This window comes from Anser anser (genome assembly GCF_964211835.1).
Source record: "Anser anser genome assembly, chromosome: 19".
NCBI lineage: Eukaryota > Metazoa > Chordata > Aves > Anseriformes > Anatidae > Anser > Anser anser.
The window spans coordinates 3,715,723-3,737,686 of NC_139740.1; the positions used below are offsets into that span (position 1 = coordinate 3,715,723).

Sequence of the window (21,964 nt, forward strand, 5' to 3'; positions counted from 1 at the left end):
CTGCCTTGCCTGCCTGCAGGCCTGATCCTGCTCCCCTCTCTGTACCAGCCAGGCCACCTGCCTGATCTGTTTGCTCTTAGGAGTCATTTGTCCCCAGCCTGTTTGATTTAGGAACATCTGGGATGGTTATGACAACAACAGCATCTGGTGTCAACCCGGCCAGGCTGGTGGGACCGAGGATCAGGGACTGGGGACATGTGTTGGAGAACTGCTGGGGCAAAGTGTCAGGCTGCCTGCACAGGTGATGGTGCGTGGGAGAAGGAACGAGAGGCATCTCTGCAAATTAACGAGACATTTGATTGCCGGCTGGGATATACTTGACTTCAGAGGACCTCTGCATCTGGGAGCAGTGCCAGTAGCCTGAAGAATAGAATAATTGGCGTGGGTTGATGGGTGGATAACAATAAAAAAGCTCTATTAACACTGACAGGGGATGAGAGTGGAGAATTGCTTTGTCAGGAGCCATCTCTTCCCCTTCAGTCTCCACATGTATGCAGAGGATTGTCTGGTTTAAAGTTAAATCTGTGTCTAAAGAATAAGCCAGGATTGCTGTTATATGGGAGGCAAGAAAACAGCTTCCTCATTACCCTGGCCACCACATATCACCCATCCACACCCACTCATCCATGGGCTTATGATAAGCTGATCATAATGTCAAGTGGTAAGGGTTCCTCCAAATAGTCCTTATGGCCCCATCCTCAAATCTATGCTAAACCTTTCTTTTTGCTGTGTTATACATAAATATATATGTACAAAATATTTTTATGATACAGTTGTTTTTTTTTCTTTTTTTTTTAAGATATCGTGGTAGCCAAAAGGATTGTCTGGGAAATCAAAAGGCAACCAAGTCCTTCCCAATGGAGAACAGCCCAAGGAAAACCATTGCCCATGCTCGTCTTCAAAGAAGATAGCAATCAAACGCTTTCAGTCTTCCTGGAAGATTGTTTTATTAGTTCAACCTGGAGAACTGAAGAACCACAGAAAATTAACTCATCTTATAACCTTTCCTTGTAAAGATCAGTCAGGAAAATTTGTGGATGGACTCCCAGAGCAGGCGGTGAGTTAGCAAGAGGTGATGAGCAAACACGTCTCTCTGCAAAGACCACTTAAGAACTGGTGATGCCTTTGCAGTGCTGCAGGGACCGGCTGCCACTGCAGGCTGTAGCTAGGGCTCCTGTGGACAGCAGTATGGTGGGTGAAATCACACCAGGCCAAGGACGAGTGTTTTCCAGAAGTGGCACCTTGAAAAAACTGGCAGGGAGAGTTCACCACTTCTGACAGTGCTTGCTCCTGTATCATCGTCTCCGGTAAAATCTGCACCTTTTATTTCCAGTCGGTCTATGCCTGGCTTCAGCTCCCAGATATCAGTCCTGTTGTCTTTCCCAGTTTATTGCAGAGCCTTTCAGAACTTGATGTTTTTCCTCATTAAGTTACTTATTTGTTGCGAGCACATTGCCTTTCAAGTCTCTCTTCAATTAGCTAAACAGATCAAGCTTTTAAACCCTTCACTTCAAAGTGTCCTCTCCTGTCCTCAGAACATTTTATGGCTCTTTTTTTGCACTCTCTCACTTTTTATCATTCCTCTAATGTGTGTGGCTGGCCTCAGCATAGTCATCCCCAGAAGCCAAAGTCACCTCCCTGCCCCAGCCCTCTCCTCTGTTCCTATATCTAAGAGCAGTGTTAGCTGTCTTGCTGCTGAGCCACGTGGAGCTGCGGTGCTGCTTCGAACCCTAAATCCAGGTCAGTGCTGGGGCTTTTGGGATCAGCTTTGGTCATGGCTGCATCAGCTGTGAAGCCAAGCCAGAGCTCTCTGCAGTCACACCGGCCAGCTTACCTTTAAGTATATATATGTGTGTTTATATATGAAATGGAGGCTGTATCTTGGCTGTGTTGATTGACTTTAAAACCAGTGGATTGGGTTTGATCCTGCCTGCTGTCAGCCCTTGTCTTGCAGAGCGGAGGAGCTGGCGGCTCACTCAAAGCTGTGACTGCAGAGGAGCAGGGCAGCCACTGCTGCCAGCCCCTGCTGTGGTGTGCCCTTTGTGCAGGAGGACGTGCAGCCCCCTACAGCCCTCGCTGTGGTCCCCCCCAGTGCCCCATCACCTCCCAGCATGTCAGCACAAAGGGCCTCCTTTTCTCAAGCCACAGCTGGCTGGCGTGCTGCAGCGGCAGCAGCTGGAGGAAAGGACAAGGGGTGGAGAGTGTGATCCTTTCCTGGACCATTTTTCCAGCTCCACTGACCCGTACAGTTCCTGAGCTGGGATTTGCATCTGATTCCACAAGGAGAGCAGAGAGGGGTGCAGGCTGGAAGAAGGTGAGACAGTGGCTTTCCCACAGCTTTTCCCCCACCTTGGTCATCACCATGTCTCACAATACTTGGAGATGATCCTGTAACACATCCTCCCCACTTCTTTCCTGTAGGCTTTGTGCTCATAGGGATGAACGTGCACTGACTTATTTTCTAAAACTGATCAAGTTTTTAGCAAGTTTTCCCAGCAGGAAGGATGTCCCAGCCTGAATCAGGTATGACTGCGTGTTGTTGCTGTATAGTGGGTTTGTTAATTAACAGCGAAGGAGGTGGCTGCCTGCTCCTGAGACAATGAGAAATTGTCTCCTTTTAAATGGAAATCCTTTGAATTCCAATGTACTAGAGCCAGGACATTGACTAATAGGCTGTCCAGCAGGTGCTAATTTGAATTTACCTTTGAAAAAAGACGTGATGAGGAAGGCGGATTAAATCACATAATCCAGCGTTTGACTAAATCCATTTCTTGAGCTCTTTGATCTGTCTAATTACCTGCTAGCTAGCTGCCTTGGAAGAATATCTTCAAACTTTAACAGGGATGGTTGAAAATCATGATTTGGCACCCTCAGTGCTCATAACTGGGCGAGTAAAGAGGGCAGCAGGTCCAACACAGCCTGGCATTCTTTGGGGATGAGCGGTTGCCACTCCTGACCATAGTCCATCAATGGCAAGTCCCAGCCAGCACGCTGCAGGCTGCAGGCGCTCCCCAAACCTCCCTGTTCTTCAAGTAGTCAGGCACATGCCGGAGGGACGGGAGCTCTGCTGGTGTGCAGGGCAGAAAGCAGCAAAGCAGGACCCTGGCTCTGCCCAGCCTCTGCCTTGCAAAGTCCGCAGCAACTGCCTGCCCTGGAAGCAGATGGGAAACGTCCAGCCTGATGAGCTGCTGAACTCAGCCGTGTCCTGAGATGTTTGGTTCCTCTCCCCCTCCATTTGTAGAAAAGGTGTCATGTCTTCCCATCCACTCACCTGCAGGTAAAGGTAGCACTGAGCTGGCTGTCGTTTGTGGACAGAGAAACAGCCCAGCCTGGAGGGACAGGGTGAGCAGACGTGACCAAGCTGCCATAACCTGGTTCCAGCAAGCACCAGCTTGGGGGGAGTGGAGGAGATTAAACCAGAATCCAAGCTGGCTGCCAGATTCTCCTTGTGGTAAAGCTTTTCCAGCACGGTTGGCTGATTCTTTCATATTTAACACTATGCATTTCCCCAGGCTGAGCTTCTCCAACACAGGCAGAACAGGGATACCACACCACCCATGTTCAGCCTCCCCATGCAGTCCTCCTTTTGCCACCCAGTCTTTGGAGGCTCGGGTAAGAGCATCTCTTCAATCCCACAGACAGGGGGATGTTTCTGTGTAAACACAGTCACTAAGAAAGCCTGGGTAAATACCTCTTTATTTTGCTCACAGCAGGCAGCTCAATTTGTCTCTAATGAGTACTAACATGCTCTCCTGCTATCAGTCATAGCAATTACCCCGGACTCACCAGTTGCATACAGAAAACATGGATAACCACCAACAACCTGCAACACGCCCGGTGACATCAATGACACTGTGACAAGGCCACCAAACACATAGGAAGAGGTGAGTCAATGGCTTCATATGAACAGCGAGGACAAGGCACGGGGGCTGCTGCATCTCCTGCTGCAGGAGGAGGGCGCTTTGCAGCAGGGTGAGCGCAGGGGTACCTGCTGCTGGCAGCTCTTACCTTCTGGTGGTTCCCACGGGTGGACAGCAGGCTGTGGGGAGCTGCCACCAGCCCGAGGCTTTCGTGAAGAGGCATTGGTTTTTGGCAAGAGAAACCAATGGCCATCCATACGAAGGAGCAAAGGAATTTGTCCTGGTCCATTTTAAGAGCTGTCCCCTGAGACCTTCTCCTCCTTTGTGTGTTAGCCCTACATAATGAAAGACCTGGGTCTGCAGAAGTGCACTATGGGCAGACGCCTCTCACTTAGATCAGAGGCCATGGGGCACATCTCCAGAAAGAAATATTTGTCTTTTGGCTCAAAAAGACATAAACTCTGCCTGTGAGTTCACTTTTTGGCTGAGGATGAGATGGGACATGGAGATGGAAAGCAAGGTGACCTCTGCCCATAATCAGGTGCGTTTCCTTCTCTTTGCCCGAAGTCCAGCAATACTGGCAATGAATCATATGTAGTTCCCACCCCAGGGGAAGGGGATGAAGGCATAAATAGGCCTGGCTGCAAGTGGCGTGCAGAAAATGGGAGAGCTGTGGCTGCTTCGGGTTGAACAGGCAGAGCTGAGAGCAGATCTCTGGGGTAGGTCTGCAGTTCGTGGTCTCACAGGGCCCATCTGTTCAAGAACACAGGCTGCAAATCCCTGCTGAGCCATGGCCTAGAGGTCCCTGAAGAAATGCTAGCGAGCTTTTAGGAGCTTTCACTGGTCTCTCTGCATGTCCAGTATGGCATCCTCTCAATCCTCCCACAGGCACTGGGGGATTGCAGCACCATCAGCCTCCTAGGCAGTACAGGGATGAGCTGAGCAGGGTTTTCAGCCATTCAGGCAAAAAGAAAAATGCTCAGAAATGAATGCTGGGTGTATTTCAGAGGTTTTTCTATTCTCATCATCAGCTGATCTAAAGGACAGCTCTGCCAAAACAAAAATAATATTCTACTCAAAATATTAAAATAGAGACTTGTGAATAATAAAGCATCTGGAGTTCTATCCAACCTCCTGTCACAAATACAGGATATAAATTTTCATGCATCCTTCTTTGCAGACTGTACAAGGGGCTATAATGCCAAAGTGGTTGTTCTAGGTGGCCTGCTGCTTGGACTATTTTTCTACTGCTCTCTACACTCAAAAAGGGCACAGTTAAAATTTTGTGAGAACTGTACTTCTCTTTTTCTTAAGTCCTTGGTTGTACTGCATAGTGTGCAAAGCCAGGAGTGAATTTGCCTTCAGCCTTGACCTGAAATCAGACATGAGCACAATAAAACAGGTTAGCACCAGCCCACCTGCCTCGTATTTTTCCTTTTAGAGAATTACAGCCACAATTAATCCTAAATTAATCTTAATAAAAATAATGAGCTTCAAAGGAGATGGAGCAGAGCAGCCACATATCAAAGGGGGATGTTATAACAAGAAGGCTTCTTGCAGAAGTTATCATAATTGACAACACAGTAATTGGAACAGAGCAATGGTTTCGTGATAGAAGGATAGCTTCTGGGCAAGTAATGTGGACTTTTTGTTACTAATTAGATTATATTTTGCAGCAGAGATATCACAGGTTTTGGTACTACCTCAGTTCCTTTTGGTAAGTGCTTTGTCTGCCACACTCCCTGTGAAAATGTGTGCATGCTATCATGGCATTCGGGGCTGGTGGGAGGCACGTGGTTCTGGCTGCTCAGCATGTCCTGGGGGGAAGAGACCCTCTTCCCAGAGGTTTATAATTTTGGCAAACTTTACTCAGGGTGACATTTTTTTAGGAAAGATTCTGCATCAAACTGAAAAAATCCTGGACAAAATTCTGAAAGCTATTTGAAAATGTTTAGCTGTGTGAACTTTGGGGGGTGGGAACTAATGGGTCTGTCCAAACAGCCCCAGTGCCTAAGAATGCCTATTCCTATGAAAATTCACTCACATTCAGATGATTTTATATGTGTGTTTATATGTGTGTTTTTTATGTGTGTTTATATGATTTTATGTTTATAAAAACAAACAAACAAAAAAATAACATTGCTCAGCAGTGTCTGAAAGATGTCTTACAGGGAAGCAGTGAAGTGTGTTCAGACTGGGACAGGAGAGGAACTGGGATGAGTTGGGTAAAGCTGCTAGGAGTTGGTGGGTGTCTAACTGGAAGATGACATGAGAAAGATAGAGGAGGCCTGGGAGATGAAGCTGGAATTGTATTTTACTGAGTGTTTATTAAAAAGAACTAACCCGAGGCAATTCCACAAGTTTGCATGAGATGTCCTGTCACCAAATGCAAAGTCAAACCCTAAATCAATTAGTAAATACCTACACACCCTCCCCCAAAACAAAACAAAACAAAACAAAGCAAAACAACAACAGCAACAACAACAACAAAAAAACAGCTGTGCAGTCCATTACAGATTGCAGGTTCCTTTTCTCTTGTGGTTCCATCTCAGGCACTGCACAGAACAGACCTTCTCCAGGGACATGCCAGGGCTGGGTGCTGAAGGGACACTACTACCCATAGAGCCCTACATCAAATTTGGAAGGAGTTTTGGGCATGGAGTGTGGAAGAGCTTCTGGCTGATGGGGTCATGGGCAGTGTTGCTGGTCAATGGCTGGAAGTTTGGTGCCTGTGTCTCCATGTGCTGCCTAGGAAATCATGCACAAAAGACAGCACTGATTTTGGGCCTCATTTTCCGGACACGACGGTACCTGATTCGCAGGAATTCATAAATGCAGCTGAGGCTCTTCCTTTATGTCCCAAAGATGCTCTGTGATGGTAAATCTTCCCAAACAAGTTCCTTTTATAAACCTGGCCCTTGAGAATGCACCAACACAATTACGATTACCTTTCCAAGCCTTAAGTCGTTGTACAATGAGGAAAACATTGGCCCTTCATCTGGGTATCTGGAGATAAACTTACCTTTATACAGCCTGATGTATTCCAGTGATGAATGCCACTGAAAAGGCTCTTGGAAATGAGAGTAGGGGATGTGAAATATGGGCAGTGAAGAAGGCACCCTCTCTCAGGACCAGGACTAGGAATTTGTCTCGTCTGCTGTGAACGCCAGGCTGCTCGGGGAGCAAGGAAACAACAAGGGATGGCATTTCTTCCATCAGAGAGCACTGTTCAGGTTGGTGGTGAAAGAAAGAGTCACAGGACCTGGACCTTACTTGTGTCCTATGACCTGGACATTACTTATGTCTTGTGACCTGGACTGGACATTATTTATGTCCTATGAACGATTATTATTTATGCCGTCTTATTTGACATGGGGCAATTTCTGGACTCTTCTCCACAGAGGCCACCCATGCAGGCCCCTGCTACCAAAACCTTGCCACATAAACCCAGGACAAAGACATCTCTGACCAGTGGCTATGGGGCAGAGGGACAGTTCAGGCACCAGAATCTCAGCTGATCACAAGGGGTTTTGGCCAATAGCAGAAGCTTTCAAGTCTTTGAGCAAAGTTTTCTTTGGTGCTGACAGGTTCTGATGGCAGAGAGAAGGAGAATGATTTGTCTTCAGAACTATTTTTTCAAGGCAGAGCAGGAGTAAAAAGGATTATTTCTTTCCACTAAGTAGCATCTTGCCATGGTGCTGCTTGCTGTGGTTCTGTGTGGACACTGAGCTGCTGGCAGTGCATCTCCTCCCTGTGCCTGCTCACATGTATTTGGCCAGTGACAGACCTGCCCTGCACGGACAGGTTTCTCCCTCCTCTCTTGACCACTAAAGCAAACACTTCATAAACAAGGCAGTGCGTGTTTCCCTGCTTGCATGCTCCACTGTGAGCTCCCTGTTGGGCTAAGTCAGTCTCTAGTTGCATGCAAGGAACAAAACACAGGCATGGAAGATGATTTAGGAGTGCTGCAAGCAGCTTCTCCTAGTTATCTGCATTTTTTTTTCCTTGAGTGACTTGATTTATCAAAGTCCTCAGCCCAGTTATTCTTCCTCCATTTCCCACTAGAGCACAGAATAGAAACCTCTGTGCAATACATGTCTCTGTGGGGGACTTCCCAGATGGAGCTCTGCTAGCTGTGACAGCACAGATACTGCGGCAGCACAGATTCTCCTGACTTCTCAGCACAGAGTTGAGCCTGAAAATCCCAAAGTTCTGGCTGAGCTGAGTGCTCCCATGTGCTTGATCACTGCCAGTGGTGCCAGGTGTTGCAAAGACTGAAGGTGGCCAAATAAGTCCGTGCTGTTCCTACAACAGCTCTTCTCCCAGGCTTCTTTGGTCTCTTAATGCTGCCACTAACACAGAAGATAGGTGAAGTCACTGGTAAGGGTTAGCTAACCTGAGTCCCAGTGGTTTGGGGGCAGTTTGATGGAACAGAGGTGGCATGAGGAGTAGGAGAAAAACCACACCTTGCTGGGGGATTCTTTGGGATCTGGAGGGCCTGGGTAAAGCACTCAGCAAGAGTGTGCTGTCTGTGGAACTTTGCTGGTGGAAATCTGAGCAATGCAGCAGGTGCTCACTTCTTAAATAAGCTAAAAAATAAATTCTTCAATCCAAAGTAATCCCTTTTTGGGCAGCCCAAAGGGCAACTGGTATTAGGCAACTCTTTTACCTTGCACTAGGACATCTTTCAGTTACTGCATCAGGGTTAGATGAATCCTGGTCTGAAAAGACTGAGGTAGCTCCTGAGCTTTGTTGCAGCCAAGCAGTTTTGATCACAGCAGGCACCTCAGTCCAACGTATAAACCCTACAAAATCTCTGAGCAGATCTGGCTCCTAAAGAGTTCTGAGGCAGCAGTTTGGCACTAAATGTTCTGAAAGATTATTTAGTCATCCCTGAGATGATTTCTACCCTGATGCAGTCTTGTGGCAAGCAAAGAGAGACACCAAGAAGGTGAGCAAAAAGGACTTCCTGGCCATACTTGGGTATTGAAATGGACATGTGCTGCAAATCATCCAGACCTGTCCTCCGTCCCCTGATGGATGTCCCTCTCCTACAGCAACTGAACTGAACTGAAGAGCACTGCTTTTTTGGCAGATGCAGAACTCTGTCAGCAGCCTGAAGTTCAAATTAAAATAAACAAAAAGTGCTTCCCAAAAGCTCGAGGCAGAAGGGAAGAGCTGCTACCTGGCATTTTGACAAGGAGGGAGATGGGGCACTGGGGCGTATTCCCAGGCTGCTCCTGACTCACTGTGTGACTGGGGTGAGTCACTTCCGAAGGTCTCTCCTTCTGATGTCCTCTCTGCTCTGCAGAGAATGATAATGCTCCTGGAGGCTCTTGCAAACCTCCATTCATTATTAAACGCCTGTAAGCGCGCTAGTGCCTGGGAGGAAATGCCCTGTGGAAACAGATCCCTCCTTCGTGGGCAGAAAGCACATCCAGGCTTGAAGTGAACTTCAACTCATAGAAGTGCTCACCAAATTGTGGGTTTTGTCTATGAAAATAGCTGAGAGAAAGGTGATATCTTGTTCAAAGAATTACTGAAGCAATAAGTCTTAGCAGCCACATAGCATTTATTACATCAAGAAACATCACCCATCTGGTCTCAATGCCTTATAATCAACAACTATACCCAGCACCCAACCAAGGAACTTGGGGTTGCTGAAGCAGACTTGCTTTTCAGAAAACAAAAAACTCAGTTTTTGAAATCATCCATACTTAGAAACTTCACTTTCCTTGTTAATTTGTTACAGTGATAGTCTGTCTGGCTTCAGGTCTCACCAGCTGATTCTTCTGATGCTGGATTAAAGAGCTCCTTAATATCTTACAATTTTCACTCCCTAAAAATGTTTTCACTTAGTGATCAAGTCACCTCTCAGCCTCTTGCTATGAAGTAAAATGCTGATCATTGTAAAAACCTCGCTGAAGAGCATTTCCCCTGTTCAGTTTTGAGTTGGACTGCTTCTCCACTAAGACATCTGTATCCGTCCCAGGAGCCCTGCTCCAGTTCCTGGAGGGCTGATTTCTTTTACTGTATTCTGGCACTTTTTGTTCAAAGGACTCAGAATACTCTTGCATCAGAACTTTCCACTTTTGTTGATCTTTGCTTCCAAACCCCTCTGTGTCTCTTGCAACTTTTAGCAGCAATGATTTTATCTTTATTTCTGGGTTGCTGAGCTCAGTGTTGAACAGTATATGGTCTTATGCTAAGTTCTGCCAAATGCCACTTGCAACAACTCTTCAGAGGGTAAAACCCACTGAAGCCCAATCTGAGATCTGCCAGATCCCTGCTGCTGCACCCATTTAACATCAGCTTTCTCAATAATGTGCAGTGATAAAATCTTAATCAGATTGTCAAGTAGCACATGATCCAATACTGTAGGAAAAACTAAGCGTATTGCATCCTTGACAGACCAAATTTTAATAATATTAGAAAATGATTTCAAGTTTCTTTGACAAGATCTATTTTCTCAGACCCATGCTGACAGGTGTTAATTATCCTGCAGTCCTTTAATTTGTCATCTGTTTTCAATGTCTTTACAAGGCAACTGAGAGCAGGGCTAATCCTTAGGTTTTGGGAAACATCCACATCTGTTGTGCTGTAGCCAGGGGTGGTGGGATAGCTACTGGGAAGATGAGGCTTATTGGGCTGGCCATTCCTCCCACCCAGACTCTTGTCCTCCATCAGACTACTCCACCACCTTTGTGGGTTCCCAGCAACATTTCTGTATTTTTCCCTTCAAGGAGAGGACAGAGCCCTGTCCGTTCTGGCTCTGGATCTTACCCTCCCCAGAGGGACAGGTTGCTGGTTTGTTGTCGAGTGTTTTAATTCCCTGCAGCCCTGGCTGTGCTCTGTGCCAACAACCACACGAGGAGGTGGCATCACGGCCTTGCTGTTGAACTGACCTGTGACTAAGCCATCTCCACCACATAGAAGAGACTGCTGGCAAAATCCAACCCTGTTGTTCCCCAGGTAACCCCACAATGCCATCATGCCCATCCACAAGGCCTACCAGGTAAAGCCCTTTTGTTTGTTTTGTTTCTCTGCCCATGGCTGGTCTTGCTCTTTCTGTGCTCCACTGCCTCAGTCCTCAGTGAGGACACCTGCTCAGCACGCCCCTGCCTTGCCAGCTCTCCTCTGTGCACTGATCTCCAGAGAGACAAGGTGGGGCCTTCATCACCACACCTTCACCCACAGAGTGTGGGAGTGAATTGTGCCACACCCTGGCTGTGTACGTGGGTGTGTGCCCGCAGAGGGCAGGGACCACTGCCTCCCACCACACAGCCCAGGAGGACCCTGCCGAGTGACCCGGGACAGGGTAGGCTGCGATGGCCTGCACTGGGGCAGGCCAGACACTCTCCATGCCATCCATCAGAGTCCCTCCAGTCGCACATGTGAAATCAGACCCTGTGTGGCAGGAACTGTCTGGCAGAGACCTCATCTGGGATCCTGCCAGGTTGCCCATGCCCCTGGAGATGCCCCTCTGACCACCAACAGGGATCCTGTGGAGATCACCTAGTGGGGCCAGCGAAGACAGCTTGAATGAGGGCTGGATATCAGAGCTTAAGGTCCTCACCATAGAACTGAAATCAATTATTACAGGAATTGGAAACAGCAGGATTTATTGTCCTTTGAGGCAAGAATTGGCTCCAGCTTCATCTCAGTCATCACTGGTTCTCAATGCCATAAATCCTGCTGTTCTCTTCAATACCTTTTATGGGAAGTGGAGAAATTAGCTAATTCCCCATTGCTCCCTCCCCACTTATTAGTACTACAAAGGATTGGGTAATTATGAATAGAACCGCCAGGCAAAATGAAACTTCTCCCTTTAAAACGCTTTTTAATTAACTCTGCTGGGTTTGTGTGTTTCTTAGGAAGTGCTGATTATGCTTTGCTGACTTTGAGCTCTGCTTTTGTGGAGACAGGAGACCCCCAGCACAATCCCAGCCAGAGGGGCAGAAAGAGGCCCCATCTTCCCACCAGACCTGCCCTGGGAAATGCTTGTCTCCTCTTGAGGGTAGTGGTGTGTTACAGCCCAAACCTTATTTAATCTGTTTAAGCAGAGCAGCAAAGGAACAGAAAGCAATGGGGAAAGCCCGAGGAGGAGCTTGGCAGGTGAGGGGTGGTGATGGGGTAACCTCTGCACCATACTGAGGAGGTGGTGGGGAAGGACCCCTGGGGCTCATCACCCTTTGGAGCTTCATGCCTTGGCCCATAATAGCTGCAAGGTAGGAGAGAAGGGACAGGGGCAATGTGGCACCAGCAGATGAGGAGAGCTTCTCCCAGAGCCTGGCAGCATGGGGACAGGCTGTCGGGGCTCTGTGCTGGGAGGGAAGCCCCACTGAGGTTCCTGCCCTCCTTCAGCCCATCTCAGTGGGGTGCTGTGAAAGCCTTCTGGTGCCTCAACAATTTCCACTTCCAGCAATCCTTCCCAATTACCAGATATCACTTTTTTTTTTTTTAATATATAAGCAAATTTGCATAATGCTCAAGGCAAATGAATATTAAAATTAAAACACAAAATCTGACATTTCCTCAAAAAAAAAAAAAAAAAGGCAAGAGATAAACACTGCCATGTTTTCCAGAAACCCCAAACTCAGAGCTGGCAGAGGTGAAAGTGCAGTTGCCCCCCCATGGTAGTTGTTGTCACCCCTCTATGATGAGGGATGTTTAGCGAGGAGCAGAGTCTGGATTCATTGACACTGCTCGCACCCTGGATGAATGATGAAGAAACTCCTGCGTGTGCCAAGCTGCCAAGAGTAAAAGCAAAGCCCTCTTTGAAGCCTCCAGTGCTATGGGACATTTCACTGACTTTGCAGTACAGCCTTTTAGATGGATAGTGAATCACGGCTTGCCAATGTAAAATTAAAGGAGGCCAATTTTAAAATAAAATCTTATAGGCTTGAGCGACAAAATTTTACAACATGTAATAATGTCTTGCTTCTTCACTCTGCTATTTCTTGGCATAATGATGAAATGCAATAAATAAATACATAAAAATAATGACTCTTCCAGACCTTGTAGCTTTTGTTTTAATAGATGCTATTTAAGTACACACAGAAATAAAGATATCTACCTTTCAAACGCTGGTTACAAAGGTTGGGAAGGCTGCCAAGAAAATGGCCTTTTATTTTTCCCCAATAGATATCAAAAAGGAAACAATTTATATGTTGAAATCGCCTTTATTTTTGAATCCATAAATATTTGTTACTGACAAAAGTGGAAAAATCCTTAAGACTCTAAATTTTACTAAACTGATAATATTTTTGTTTACAGTACATACAGAATGTGCTTTTACAGGTAAGTATAACAACAAGAATAATACGGAGAAAAACAGTCAAATACTGCTCATCTTGAAGCTTGTTTAATGGTTAACCAAGAGTCTGTGCAAAGTTACAGATACAAATGTACTTCCTCTTCAGTACTACTGTATAATAAACATGGAATCCATAAACTGGGCTAAAGCACAAAAATATCCACTTAACCCCTCTTAGGAAATATTGTCCCCCAAACTAAAAATATTACAGTAAGAAGTGTCTTTCTCAGAGCCAAGAAATTCTTGCTACAAAAATGTCTAGCAGGTTTACAGATGGAAGGCTGGGAGTGGATACGAAGCACATGGGCGGAGGGTGGGGATGGGGCGACGCGCGTCTCCTCCGGCGGAGACCTCCTGTACGTCACGGGTCGTGGTGGAGACGCGGGACGTCGCCTCGCTCGCTGCTGAGATTTCGCTTCCAGATTTATTCCCACATGTTCACAGCATGGGTCTGACTCTCCCCTTGCCCCCAGCAGGTGAAGCGTAGGTTGGTTTTCCCAGCTGGGATTTGGGCTCGGTGAGGGCACCTTCTTGCAGCCTTGAACCAGCTAAGAGAGGCTGGGAACGACACCTTCTACCATCCACTTATGGACACACAACACGGAAGCGGTTGTTCTCTAAGAAACAACCCCAGCACAGGCTTATTGCTAACAACACATTTTATGAAAATATTTAAGCCCCCTTCTCACATATTTCCCCTTACTAACTTTTACTCAACTGAAATACACCTGATCATGAAATCTGTATGTGTTAAATATATTTCAGCAGAGTCCCTCCTTCTGGACCAAGCACTAAATTTGAAACAAACCTAAGACAAGCTACTTCTCCATCACATGAACTGCAGATGGCAAATTGATCACAAATTAGAACTCTTACTTCAAATACAATTAAAGTTACCCTGTTTCACGATGGTTTTGTTTGTTGTGGAAGATGAAGAAATCTTCCCAGCTACCAGGAACTACCTATCTCTTACAAAAAACTTGATGCCAGGCTCTTGCAGACTTCTGGTGGGAAAGCTTCTGATAGACACAAGAACAGAAATACACATGCAGGAAGCCCAGATGCATGGGATTAGCTTTGCAGCCGGCCAGGTTAGCAAAACAGTAAGCAGAAATTAAATCTAGGCCAGGAAAGGAGGGCTTATTTCCAAGTAATTGTTTCTTCCACCCACCATCCCACCCCCATCCCCAAGTAACAGAGCATTGTTTATAAAAGGAACATTAAAACATTGAAAAATATTTCATTTTTCCTTAAAACACAATTCACTGTCAGAAGTCTTTTAGAAGTCTTTTTAGTTTTAGAAGTTTTAGAAGTTCTTTTTAGAAGTCTTTTACGACAAAATTTCTGTTCCATGTGGTGATCTGCATGGTTCATTAAAAATAGTTTTCCACATTTCAAAGACTGAGTCAATAAATTTTGGAAGCTTAAATTGGTACAGGGTCATTTGGAACCTGATGACTGCATTTTACAGTATGTATATGTATATATATATATGCGTATTTATATGTATACACATATACATACGTGTATCTGTATTAATGAGATAATTGTATAAAACCCAGTGCAGCTCACTATTAGGTGTTGCTGCTTGGGGAATGCAAATAATTATGAGTTTGTAGGAAATAATATAAACTTTTCTACATCACCCTCCCCCAGTCCCTGCACATGCACTCTGGGAACTGGATGCTCCACAGATGTGTGTTTCCACCTGTGAGTTGGAGAAAAAGACAGATCAATTCTTCATAGTATATTAGGTTAATCAAGGCAGATTATATTTTACTGTACAGAGGAATGTGACTGCTTGCTGCTTTCCTCCTGAGTGCAGAATGAGATGGTGACTCAGACAAGAGGAGAAGAAAGCAGAAAAGTCACAGTGCAGGTAACAGCATCCTTAAGAGCTGCTGCCTGCCAGTGGGACCATGACCAGAAGGAAAGCAGTGGGAAGTCTGGGGAGCTGCATTCCCCTACCCAGCACTCTCTTTGCAGGTAGACACTGGATTGCAACACATCAGACATGATGTGGCAGGACAATGGTGAAAAACAATAATAAAAACGCTTTGCTCTTCTACAGTGTCTGTTGTGAGAGGGTCTCAAAGCACTTCATAGACATTATAGAATGAACCCTCATAATGTCTCTGCGGAATAGGGAAGTGTTGCTGTTATCATCACGTGTTGACTACAGAAAACAGAAGTGCTAGGGACTAGACTGTGGACCTTGACTTCCAGTCCTGGCCCAAGGGTCCTTTCAGCGACAAACTGTCACAATGAGGAATAAGTTAAAAATGATGTAAGAACACCTCTGTGTGCTAAAATGCTACACCTCTAGATAGCAATACATTCCAGCACACAGGTCAAGCCATGGGAACACACAGTGCCCAGAAACAAATTGCAGCCATCCAGGCCATGGTGCCTTCTCAAAGAAATTGCTGAAAATTTTGCGTGGTGGTGACAGAGTCCCTGAAAAGATTTGGCCTATAAATGTTTTTTTATGGTTCTCATGGGACACATCTGCTTGAAACTGTTGTGTGGGTGGAAGAGGTGAGGAAACAGGGCCAAGATTTCTTTGGAGGATTATTGCCTGATAGGAAAAGTTATCAGAGGGCCTGTGATGTTGGTCAGAATAAGAGAAGGCTCTGAGGTCAAATGGCCTGGAGCACAGCATAGCATCTGCACGGGCTACTTGAGTGAAAATTTTCCGTATTTGCATCTGGTCCAGCAGCTTCTTAGCTCACAAACTGAACATTTAGACAAGGACTAGAGCTTGAGACATACAGCTATGGAAGTGGAAAGAGAGGAGTGTTCACCTACCCGTGGCCTCACATGGTCACTCTGCTCCTCTGGCCCTGCCACTTCAGCTCCTGGAGAGCTTAGATTGGACTCTCCTCTCCCACACTGTTCACATTTCCCTGCTTGCAGAGAAGACCCTGGCTTTGTCTGGCCCAAAAATGACTGGAAAGGCCCCAGAATCTCAGCAGGGACTGCCTCCCCATCAGCCATGTGCATTTTTTTCTTCAAATCAGTCATGAATTTCACACTGCAGGAAAATCACCAAGGGCAATGTTTTCACAGGGATTTGCATTCTGTGAAGAAATACCCAGTGACTGAGCTGAGGAGCTTGAAGGAAGTTGGGGAGAGGAGTGTCCATCAAAGGAAAGGTCAGGAGATGAGGTGTGAGCCTTTTCTCTCTTGTCCCTCCCATGCTATTGACCTTCTACCCTGATCCATAGACAATTTTGTCTGTTGCCCAGAACAGTTTTGCCCAAGGCTGCACGTTATTGACCATCTGGACCATGGAGACACTTATTTGTTCCTTCCCAACTCAGTTTCCGTCAAACAAAGCCCCAGTACTTCTCTCAGATGGATTCTATTCTGAACACAGTCTCCATCAGGTGGGGCAGAAGAAAGTCCATGAACTAGGAGCAGCAACCCCAGGAAGGTGTGGGAAAGAGAAGGGCCTCGGATCCCTTTTGAAAAAGGCAGCACAGTGAAAGTCAGCTTGGCTCCCCCTCTGTGGCCTCTCTAAATTCCACCTGGAGTAGACAGCATGCTCCTCCTGCCTACTCTGCACCAGGCGATCCAGGTGCTCCATCATCAGCTGCCACGTGAGCGTCAAATTCACAACAACCCACAATCCTTGTATGTAGTATTGAGCTGGGAACAGCATTAAGGCCAGGATGTGGGAGGTATTTGAGGGGAGGAGAACAGAGCTAATTTAAATGGATTTTAGTAAAGAGTCAAGTGGGGAATGTGGGTAAGTAGGATGTGAAAAGTACCATATGGGAACGTGTTTGCAACCTAAAGTCAGTCATCTTTTCACCCTGAGGAGGGAGCATGCCTGTCATTTGGGTTGGGTGCGGGGGTTTGAGCGTGTGGTACATGTGGTGGTGCTTTGAGTTCACACCAAGGACAGCGAGTGTTGGATAGTGTCCGGCACTACTGCAGTTACAGCACTGGGTCTGGGGGGCCTTCAGAACCTCTGAGATCCTTTCCTGGCCAAAGAAGTGCGTTCTAGTGTGAGTTGGTTCCACAGAATTTGATAGGAGCAAAAAATGAGAAGAAAATAAATAAATAAATAAATAAATAAATAAATCAGATCTCAAGCTGTCTAGAAAGCCAGAGATAAAACCCTCACAAATTCTGGACCCATGAGTCTATTTTTTAAAGATTTTACAAATATACAGTATCTAATTACCATTATATCAGATATACAACATGCCCATTTATTATAATTATGCTGGATATATAATTTATATGCATGAAATGTAACTGTCTGCATGGCTAGGATTGGGACTCAGTGGAATTGGAATTTGGAAGGTTTCTTTTCTGGGCCATTACCTAGTAAGACAATCACAGAAAATTACCGGCCTGCTTTTCGGTAGACAGACACCCTCAGCTTTGTGTTTCTGCTAAGGGATAGAAAGAGATTTGCTACATACAGAGTTCTAGGTTGCAACTGAGAGGAGGAAATATGTCTAGAAACAGGGGAACTGGGCCAGTGGAAAATACTGTCAGGAAAAGAAACTCTTGTTGAGAAACCCAGGCTCACTGAAAACCATAATAGCCTTTCCTGGCAGGAGTTTCCGTGGAGTCAGGGCTTCCCCCAGTACAGGTCAGCAGCGTGAAGCTGAACAAATTCTGGTGCTGTAGGCTCAGCAGTGGCAAGAAGCTGAAGGAAGAGAGAACCTGTTCCCCCTTCCTATTTACACGTTGGAGACACCGAGATACTAGAATGAGTGGAGAAAGGGTCTAACAAGCATTTCAGTATATTTGTGCTTATTGAACACATCAACCCCACTACTTCCTACACTGAGAGAGCAGGCGATTTGTAGGCACTAGTATATTTTTATCTTATGAGTATATTTAATATAAACTAAATTGTTATTTCTCAGCCAGGCTATTCTCGTACCTAGATCTGCCAGTCCCCTAGCAAAGTCTTCCCTTGAATTTGCTCCAAGGGTGAGGAAGACCAGATGGATGGGTGCTGGCTGATACCAAGCTGTCTGGAGGTGACCCCCAGCAGCCAGAAGCTTACCTACTTGCTACTGAAAGGGCAACCATGATGGCTGGCATGAGGGATGAGAACAGGGCCCCTTCCTGCCAGGATGGGGTGCTGCATTTTCTCCTCCCCGTCACAGGCTGCGTGAGACTGGTTCTGCTTGTAGCAATTGAAAAGTCCTAAATCGATAAAAATAATCAGATAAAGCAGGTGAGCCCTTGAAAGGAGCCATCTACTACTATGGCTTTCTTTGACAGAAACTGATGCATGTCAGGAAATTTCCTCCATTATCCCTCACTAACTTCAGTTTGGTTGGGTTCTCCTTATGTCATCAATGCAGGGGTGGCTTTAAAAACAACAATGTGGGTGGGACTGTCAGAGAAGTCTTTTCAGACACTGAGTTATTAGAGGTTATCTTGGCCTATAAGGCCACTGCAGTATGGGGTGCGGTGGCCACCCCGGTCCTTACTGAATATCTACAATGCTCGAGGTCATGATATCAAACAGTCACCTCTGTTTTGCTCGCTGTGCGGTAGTGATGGTGGTGTCCTGGAATATAATGCAGTTGTTCTACCGTGTTGTGCCGTCGGGAGGCAAATGCTTGGCGCTTGGCGGAAGTTGGGTTCATACCTAAGGTATTGTACAAGTTATTTGAGGCACTGGGATGGGAGTGCATTTTTGTCATCCTGTAGCGATCCAAGACAGGTGTGGAAACGAAGACGTCTGTGTGTGACAATGCCCGCGACATCGACTGCTCGGGGTATCCTGACCGCTCCGGGGAGAGGAGGGGGTCTTGGGAGTGGAGGCGCTCCGCGGACAGAAGCTGTTCGTCTGAGAGGATCCGTTCATAGGACATGCTAAACTCCTCGGGCATGATCCTCTCAGGGGACAGCACCCTGTCCTGGGACATGGCCCTGATGGGACGGCGGGGCCTCTCCCTGTGGTTGGTCTGCTGAGACATTTTGATGACGTTGATAGGGAGTGTGCCCCGGGCTGCCAGGTCAGGCAGGTGTCTCCTCCTCATGTAATACTCATCAGCCTCTTTGTCAGCTGTGGGAAAAGAAAGGGAACAGTTAGAAATGTCAGAGCCATGTCCCACAGGCTGTGTGCTTCACACAGCCATGGAGAAGCCTCCTAATGACACCTGAGGACTGTCTCCAGCAGCTGGACCTGAGCATGGACATCCACATCAGGGTGCTGCCTGTTGGAGAGGCACCAGCCCTGCATGGGTTGTGTGGCCATGGGCTTATGGCAGACAGAGACAGCTCCAATTGCATGGAGACAGATGCAATTCCCTGTGTGATGCATCACACCTTCCCGCACCATGACACAACAGACTCCATGCGCTGCTGAGTACAGACCATGGTACCACACGATTTACACAAACAGCAAGTCATGGTGAAGTTATCCAACATCACCTTCGCAATACAAAGGAAGCATAGGGAAGGTGAGCTGGGGCAGCCAAGTTCCCCATTTGGGGAAACCCATGCCTCATTTCTGGCCTCAGATGTAGATGTGCTGTGGCATCCCTAAGTGATGTCGTCTCATTTTAAATGTCTGTTTTTAATTATAAAAAAGTAGCTGTGGTGGGCTCTCTCTGAGACATTGAATCATCTGTCTGAGATTTTATTTTCCAGTTTTCCAGATATTTTGTCTGATATTGTAGAATTTATCTCATGGAAAGTTTCTTGCTCATTTTGCTTCTTCTCTGTCTTAAACTATCTGTTTGTTACTCAGGAACTCAGCACACAGAAACAGACACACAGCATCATCTTTTTGGATTTCAAACATACGAGGATGTCATCTGTTGCAGATACTTCCCAACATACCACTTTAATCCCAGAGCAGACGGAATGACCTGACTCAAGCAACTTGCAATTTGAAGATGAAGAAAAAAAAAAAAAACAACCCAACTTTCTGGTAAAACTAATTGATGTTCATATGCCATAAGCATATAAGATATATAAGATTAATCAACAGTCGCTGGGCTTCAAAGCCAGTGCAGCTTGTGGACTGCTACGATGTGCCTGTGACTGCAGAGGTGTAAAGCACAGAGCACCAGTCCCTTACCAGACGTACACTGTCATTAAGTGAAAAAGCCCCACACTGGCCTCGATGGGCTGGGGGATGGAGGTGTGTTTAATGCCCTGTGCTCAGAATCTGTATGTGCCTTTCTACTCCATTTCTTTTTCTAAGATATTTCCTTGATGTGTCCATCTCCCATCCTTTCTGTCTTATCAGGGACTTCAGGAAACCCCAGAGTGAGACTCATGCCAGGCATGTGGCAGGCAGCCTTCCTCTCCTTAGAGAAGACAACAAAACCCCAGCTGGCGTGTAGGAAGGGGCTTCCCCACACAAAGGTAAAGTGAAATTCTCCACCTTACAGAGAGAGCAAGGTCTCTTGCAGAGTGACCTAATGGGAGCTGCGTATCACAGGGACTACAGAGTTGAGAACACACATCATCCAATATGCCCTTTCCTTATCAATCTCGAGCCAAGTGTTGATGGGCAAAGACCTCATCTCCTATAGGCCACACACAGTTCCTGGGACCGGTCATAAAATTCCTTTGCAAAGTCTTTTGCCTATAAGATAAATACAATAAAGATACATCATAAAGATAATAAAAAAGAACCCCTTTTCTCAGCTTCAGTATTTCACTCCATTGATGTAGGTGATGTAAGCTGGGAAAGTATCAGATGGAGGAGGAGGAAAAAATTACGTGTGGCATTTCTGAGGATGCTCAGGTGATAAAAATTGCAAAGCTCTGCTGCAGGACAGTCTAGGCAACCATGGGGTGTGTGAAGTAGATGATCCTCTCATGGGACAGCACCTTGTCCTGAGACATGGCTCTCATGGGATGGTGGGTCCAGACCGTGTCCTCAAACGCTTACAGTCTATGTAGACATTCAACATACCTAGTAGTTAAATAGAAATTTGGTGAGGAAATTCCTTGTTTACTCTGACACAGACATAGATCTATAGGTTTTAGACATCACATTGGATGAGGAATTGGCTGGCTGTCCCATGAGGCAGAGTTATCTGAGGAAATGCCAATGTCTTATGATACAAGATTGAGTGTTGACAACACCCCAGAAGTTAGCTCACAAGAGAATAGTTTAAAATTGGTGTCTTGAGCTCTTCAGGAGGAACTCAGAGTGCTTTAAGCAGCCTGTGCTGGATGCTCTCATGCACTGGTCTCCACCTTTCCTATCCCACATGCTCAGTGCTCTCTTTGATGCCGCCTGGCTGCCGTTACTCATGTTTCTGCAAATAGTCCAAATACCCTAGAAGATCCGTGAAGAGAATGGCTGGTCTTATCTCAGCATCCAAAAATACGAACTGAGAATGTGTGTGCTGAAGTGCATGCCCTATTAGCACCATCATTTCAGTCAAGCTCTTCTTTACAGCCTATTCATTGCCAGGGTATGAAGATTACCCAGAGCGCTCCTCTGTTGGCATGCTTGCCATGAATACGCTTTGCTCACCGGAGTATATATTGTAGAAATGAGTCGCTTTTTGCAATCAAAAACTTATTGGAGGAATCTTGTTGCAAATGTCAGACAGCAGCTCCCCTGGAATCAAATGCCTTGTGCCTTCAAAATTACCTTCTAGGAAGCCTGAGAAGGACCGGGGAATTTTGATATGGCCACAGGAATTTTAGACATTTGTTTTCTATCATGTGGCCATAGGTAGACTTGCACACACTTAATGTGCACGGACTTGATAATGATGTGTAAGGCTGGTTGCAGAGTAGGAGCTGAGCAATTAGCACTCTGGCACTTGGCCTCTGC

The 21,964-nt window shown here is 46.2% G+C and overlaps 2 protein-coding genes across 5 annotated transcripts in view; one reads left to right on the forward strand and one right to left on the reverse strand.

Moving 5' to 3' along the window:
- The window catches only part of DNAH9 (dynein axonemal heavy chain 9), a 220,124-nt gene extending 207,331 nt beyond the window's left edge, over positions 1 to 12,793 (forward strand). Inside the window, exon 69 of the mRNA XM_083804844.1 lies at positions 800 to 12,793. Within this exon, the coding sequence (XP_083660970.1) occupies positions 800 to 811 (12 nt within the window). The 3' untranslated portion in view covers positions 812 to 12,793. The remainder of the gene's footprint in view (positions 1 to 799) is intronic.
- Positions 12,794 to 14,478: 1,685 nt separating this feature from the next.
- Positions 14,479 to 21,964, reverse strand: part of SHISA6 (shisa family member 6) — a 252,827-nt gene continuing 245,341 nt past the window's right edge. For all 4 annotated transcript variants that reach the window (XM_083804851.1, XM_083804850.1, XM_083804849.1 and 1 more), the window contains one exon: positions 14,479 to 19,222. In XM_083804851.1, coding sequence (XP_083660977.1) covers positions 18,672 to 19,222 — 551 coding nt within the window. In that variant the 3' untranslated portion in view covers positions 14,479 to 18,671. The remainder of the gene's footprint in view (positions 19,223 to 21,964) is intronic.